We start from the raw sequence: 6270 nt of genomic DNA, 5'->3' as shown, positions 1-6270 counted from the left end.
GCTTTGCCCACCCACAATAGAAAGGTTTCAGGGAGGGACTTTGTCCTCCAACATTTAACCAGTGAGCAGCCTGACCCCGGTGAGGCAGAGGGCTTTTCAAAACCAGGAATTAACCCAAGCAGACCCGCACCGATCCCGAGGTCCCTCACATCCCCCCCTCCCACCACCACCACCACCACCCAAGTGATGTCAAGACAGACCCGAGGAGCGTTTTAGAATGGATGTATCTGCTTTTGATGTGCTGCGCGCGTCTTTTGAAGAGCTCTTCCCCACTCAGTCGTCTGGATCAGGTTTTTGATAAATGTGAGGGGAATTAACTAGGAGCTGGTTATATCAGAGGCTGTGTGAGACGGACCCGTGTGGATGGACAGGTCAGGAGCGCACATCCAACAGTGTGGGAGCGCCGCTGGATCTGACTGCCGCATCCTTCTGGGATTCCTCTGCCTCGGGACTCTCGCTTCTTGATCGGATGAAATAAAAAGGAGAATGTATGGACTAAACCAGCGCTGCATTTACATGTAAGATGATGACTGAGAGATCGTACGATTGTATGGCTGCCTCTTAAATAACTTCTTTATAATAACTTTATTTTTACTGTCGCTTCTGCAGATCATTTCATTTCTTCGTGCTGTGGTGCCATGCTCAGGTAAGTGACCAGAACATTTGACAGGAAGTTTAAAAAGAATAGTAAAAAGTTCAGATAAAAGTTGTAATAACTTCAATAATAACTACTCTGAAAACCGCAATCGAGTTTGAGCAGATATACTTCATCTGGTCTAGTAGCTGTAGGGCACTATTGGATTTGCTACAATCTGTTTTGGTGGTTATACAAAATTAGCCATACATTACTGTATCCCAGATTAGAAAGAAAAAAATTATGTATTTTATTTTTCCCTTTGCAAAAAAAAAGGGGGAGAATCACCCGTCTCCTAATTTTAACCAGTATGTGAGGACGCAGGGCGCAGTGACGGACCAGCTCAGCCGCAGACAGGTCAGGGTTTACCAGCTCTACAGCCGCACCAGCGGGAAACACGTCCAGATTCAGGGCAAAAGGGTCACCGCCACAGCTGAGGATGGAAATACGTACGGTAAGAGCTGACTCGAGGCCTGCTGTTAACGCAGGTGGACATTTGGCTATGTTTCCATTTGCTTTTCCCCTTACATCCCGTATACCGAGGGATCCTTCAGCAGTTTGCAGGATTAGAGGGTCTGTGCTCATTGCACGGACAGGACAAGACAGAGGAGAAGTTTCATTCTTACTCTGCAGCCTCAGAGCTGTGCATCCTGTTTTCTGTCAAATAAACACCATAGATCTGTGATGGTGGTTGAAGGAACACTTCTGAGGGTGTTTCCACATAAACCTCTTGAAATAGTAGAGATAAAAAAAATATAATAACATTAGTTTAAGATTTTAAGAAGTTAAGTTTCTGAAGCTGCCGTGGTATTTGTTGAATCCGAGTGGGCAGAAGTGGCATGTTCTTGCTCTTTGTGTACAATCAACAAATGTACATATCATAGTTTACAAAAACACACAACACTGGCAAATAACATGAATATATATTTATACTCACACACACACACACACACACACACACACACACACACACACACACACACACACTATAACTAACAACACGTTTGAAAATGTTGGTTCATGCTGTACAAATTGAGAAAATAGATCTGTCGTTTCCAGCCATCATCTTTGTGTGCGAGTTGGGAAAGCGGTTAAAAAGCTTTTTATCACACGGTGGACAGAGTCAGAGGAGTCTTTGAGGAAACCACAGTAAATGTTATTTACTGGCCAGTTGGTTCTCAGAAAATCAGACGCCCTGCTCTGTGACTTATATGTAATGGTAGACGTACAAAGTTTTTTGTTACATTCATTAAAAAAAAAAAAAAAAAAGAGGATTCTTGGCCAGTCAGCATCTCCGGTGTGACAGAGCTCACCTTAATTCAACCTCAACCTCAGTGTGTAAAATCTGCAGTCCAACCTGTAGTAAATTGTGATTTCTGCACAAATACCAGCTCTTGGTAAACAAAGATTGACCTGCAATAAATGACAAATGTTAAGGGAGGTTGTGTTAGAGGGATTCTTCAAAGGAATTAAGTGGAAGCCTTGGATGGAATGCAGTTTTCTGGTCCCGACTGTAGAGCCACAAAACCCCTGTTGGGGACCAATGTCCTCAGGCACAACCAGCAGTTTCACCTCCTGCTCGTCCCTCCCTCTGTGAGCTGTTTTCAGGCCTGTATGTTAATTCGGCCTCCCTGCTGTATCCATGAAGCCGTCGTCTGGCGAATTAGCGGCTGATTAGGACAAGTCCTTTGTCTCTATAGCCCCAATACACAAGGCTGTTGTGATGCGCAATGGCCATAATTGACTGTGGGCATACAATTGACAAACTCAATTGAGAATGTATATTCTGCTTCCAATAGAGCTCTTTAATGTGTAGTGATAACATTTGTTTAATCATTTGCGAGAGGTATAATTTTAGGAGGCTTGCCTGACTCAGCCGTCTCCACTGAGAGAATGACAATAAAAGCTTCATTAAAGCTTTGCCTTGTCTAAATAATATTTGCCATTCAATGTCTATGACTAGATTATGGGGCGATAAACTGGTGGTCTCACTTTGGTTTTGTGTTGTTTGTCTTTTTTTCACCCCTTCGGCTCCTTGACTTTCTCCTCTCTTTTTCCGGCAGCTCGCCTCTTTGTTGAGACGGACACCTTTGGCAGTCGAGTGAGGATAAGAGGTGCTGAGAGTGGGCGATACCTCTGCATGAACCGGAAGGGGAAACTCGTTGGAAAGGTACAACGTACATTTGTGGATTTCTTTTATGTGGGAACAATAAGACTAAGTTAGTTGCTGATACCAAACCCATATATTGATCTGAGTCAGTTACCATATGTACCCATAGAACCAGATAACTATGAGTGGACAGAAAGGTCTCCAGGCAACACGTAATTGGAAAAGAAACACACAGTTATGGAAAAAAATCCAAATCCATTTATGAGCTGTTTTCTTCAGAGGCCTTGCCTGGCCTCATCAGATCTCACTACACTGTAGCTCCTCCACTAAAGGTTCAGTCCATTGTCAGTGTAGTCTCATAACTTGTCAGTCACCTCAGGACATGATGTGCTGGAAAAAAGCACTCCTCAGAGCAGAGGGCTGAATGATAGTCGCTCAGTCTTATTGGCCATCGCTGACAGCAGCGAGGGGAAAGTACCCTCCCATCGTGTACTGCTTGTGTTTTGGTCATAAGTCAACTCTCTACTTCCTTCATGGAAATGGAAAAGAAGGATTCACATATCTGGCCGACATGACAGCTCATAAATCTGTTTCTCATCACAGTTCAGAATTTTAGAAACTGTGACTGCTGTTCGGCCCCTCTATGAGTTAACAGGACACTCAGACTGACACAGCAGGTCTGACAGGCTTGTAAACCTACGTAACCATACACGAGTCGACATCAATGTACTCTTTTTCAGCACTTCTGTGCAATAAGAACTCATGAGGCCAAAAGAGTCAAACTTTCAGTTCTTCAAACAACTGAAATGAGTCGCTGTCACTCTGCCTATAATAGTAATTTTTATTTATATGATCGATATAAGTCTCGTGTTAAAAACTTCAACTTCTCCTTTGCGAGAGAAATAATATGTTATTTCCTCTTTCAAAAATGATATAGTCTTGCTTTAAGAAGGGTTTTCTATATATATATATATATATATATGTATCCAGACAGCTTCTATCTGTGTGCCATGTGATCTGTGTCTGTCCACATTCAACATAAGAAACCTTTTGTGTCTCCTTGCGCAGCCCAATGGTCGGAGCAGGGATTGTATCTTCACAGAGATAGTCCTGGAGAACAATTACACAGCTTTCCAGAATGCCAAGTATGAGGGCTGGTATGTGGCTTTCACTAGGAAGGGGAGGCCCATCAAAGCCTCCAGGACGAGGGAGAACCAGAGAGAGGTCCATTTCATCAAGAGGCTACACACTGGCCCGCCTCCCTTCCCCAACACAGACCAAAGCAAACACTTTGAGTTCATCCGATTTCCGGCCACACGTCGAGCAAAGCGGAATAGGAAATCACGTACCTCTTCCTAATATGCAGCAACAGAAATGGACTGATGACAGTTGTGATATAGGAAGAAACAGATGCCATTTTATTTTTGTATATTTTTGATAGATAAAGATGGTTAAAATGCCATAAATCTAAAGTAATATTGCTGTAAAATGATCATGTGTAAATACTGAAAGAGAGTAAAGAAGATGGATTATATTTAATCACCCTGTGTGTATGTGTTCACTGGTGGGGAGGGGCGAGGGGACGTTAAGACCAACTGCCGTACGACAAAGACAACGTGACACTTTATTACCTTTAAACCTTTAAATCAGGTGGCTGCTTCTGTGATAGAGGCCACATAGATTCACGAGGTTCAAAAACTGCTCGTAGAATTTAACATGATGTGTGAACAGGGAGTCAAAATACATTGTTCTCTAACCAACCGGAAAATGACATTCAGCTTCATATCACGTCATATGTTGTAAGTGTTTACCATTAAGTATTCAGTAAGCTTCAGCTAAACATTGCTAGTTCACCTTAAAGTTGCCTACCTGACGTTGTCAGAGGGATCAGTGCTTACCCACATCACCAAATCTTCCTCCCAGCTTGGTGTTATCAATATCACCTGTGGGCAAGAAGCAAAGTTTTGGATCACGGTGGCCCTACAGGAAAAGATGGGGGACTACTGAGGTACTGAGGATTCCTCCTCTGAGGACATCTGAGCAAACTTTGATGGAAATCTGTAATAGTTTAACTAAAATGCTGGACCGAACGAAAAGACCTACATTGCCTTTTCCAGTGCCATGTCGCTAGCATTCTAAAAAAAAAAGTGGTAGGCCCACATAGAAACTATGAGGCTGTCAGGAAAGAATGAACTGTTGTTGATGTTGCTAATACAGACAATAATTCCAGCTGCCGAGAAGCAAACTACGGTGAAGCCAACGGCAACGGCAAGGATGCTGAACGTGCTGCATGCCAACGGATTGTCAGAGCCAACGATGAGAAGATATTAGAATAAGATAAATCATTGCAATTTACTCAAGGCCAGCTTGAAAGTGAAATATCAGTTTGGAAAGGACGAGGACAGGACGGGATGAGTGCAAGTCAAAATCAACAACCTGCTCAGCAGTAATGGAGCTCATCAGGCACCAATGCTCACGGCACACATCGGAATCGTTTTAGATCTGCATGTTGCCCGGCCCGACACAATGTTATTACGGATCAAAATGCTATTTGGAGTTCAGCCAAATAATGCAGCTCCTTAATGAACTTGGCAAAGAAGGAAGGCATGAGCCTTAGTCTGAATTAACATTGACTGTAGGAAGTATGGCTGTGTTTCTGTGAATGTAATGAGGTCTATTTTTGGCGTGATGATAGGAAAACATTTGATAACAGGTTGGTGGGAGCACACCAACACTTTCTGCTCTATGTGATATGCCACAATCTCAGTGAGAAATCTCTTCATTTGGTGAAAATGTCCACTTAGTTTTGCCAAATGACGTTTGATGGGCTCCACAGATAACCACAACTAAACACTTTATTAGTTTCATGCTAAGGTTGAGACAAATCTGTCTGACCTACTTCAGGTCATGTTATTGTTCAGGAGGAGCTCTTTGTAACTGTTGGTTTACCGAGTGCGGTAATACTTCATAGGAACAGGAACATAGTTTCCACTTTCACCACAGTCTAATAATGAAACATGAATTGATTCTAGACTCAGAAATTTGTTGTTGTTGTCTTTTAAATTTTAAATAAAACATATCACATCAGGTATAAAATAAATACACAAGAAATACAGACTCAGCACTATATAGTATGATTAAAGTATTCATAAGATACAGTGCAGTATTACAAAAGATGTCAATTGTGTTAGAATAAGTAAAAAGCAAATAGATACATGGCCTGGAATAACTATTCATATTCTAGGGACATGTATGCTGTCATAACACGAGAATAATTCTATTTAATGATGAGTATTTCTACAAAGAGAGCAGCAGTTTTCTTCATCCATACACACTGAGTTGATTCAGTGGATTCAATGGATCGATTTTACGCTGAATTTTGAATTGAATTTCCCTGATATTACTAATAACACACAGGTTGCGCAGCAAACTCTAGGATCTCGTGAGATTTCCCTCTTCCAAATGTGGGACAGAGGACTGATGGGTCCTGTGAGCTCAGTGAATCCACCATGTCTGCCCTGACCTT

The 6270-nt window shown here is 42.2% G+C and overlaps 1 protein-coding gene across 1 annotated transcript; it reads left to right on the top strand.

Moving 5' to 3' along the window:
• Positions 1 to 486: 486 nt before the first annotated feature.
• fgf17 (fibroblast growth factor 17) lies at positions 487 to 4103 on the top strand. Its single transcript, XM_070833891.1, has 5 exons — positions 487 to 518; positions 610 to 646; positions 911 to 1088; positions 2698 to 2804; positions 3813 to 4103. Exons 1-5 carry the CDS (start codon positions 487 to 489, stop codon positions 4101 to 4103), a joined length of 645 nt encoding a protein of 214 aa, XP_070689992.1.
• The last annotated feature ends 2167 nt before the right edge of the window (positions 4104 to 6270 follow it).

Source organism: Pempheris klunzingeri, chromosome 7 (genome assembly GCF_042242105.1).
Source record: "Pempheris klunzingeri isolate RE-2024b chromosome 7, fPemKlu1.hap1, whole genome shotgun sequence".
Taxonomy (NCBI): domain Eukaryota; kingdom Metazoa; phylum Chordata; class Actinopteri; order Acropomatiformes; family Pempheridae; genus Pempheris; species Pempheris klunzingeri.
Note: the sequence above shows the minus strand (reverse complement) of the source record. Positions and strands in the feature narration are given on the sequence as shown.

Excerpts from the sequence above, each read along its gene's own strand:
- fgf17 (XM_070833891.1), top strand. The coding sequence starts at position 487 with ATGTATGGACTAAACCAGCGCTGCATTTACAT. Across the intron at positions 519-609 it reads AACCAGCGCTGCATTTACAT|ATCATTTCATTTCTTCGTGC; the intron begins GTAAGATGATGA and ends TCGCTTCTGCAG. Across the intron at positions 2,805-3,812 it reads AGGGGAAACTCGTTGGAAAG|CCCAATGGTCGGAGCAGGGA; the intron begins GTACAACGTACA and ends CTCCTTGCGCAG.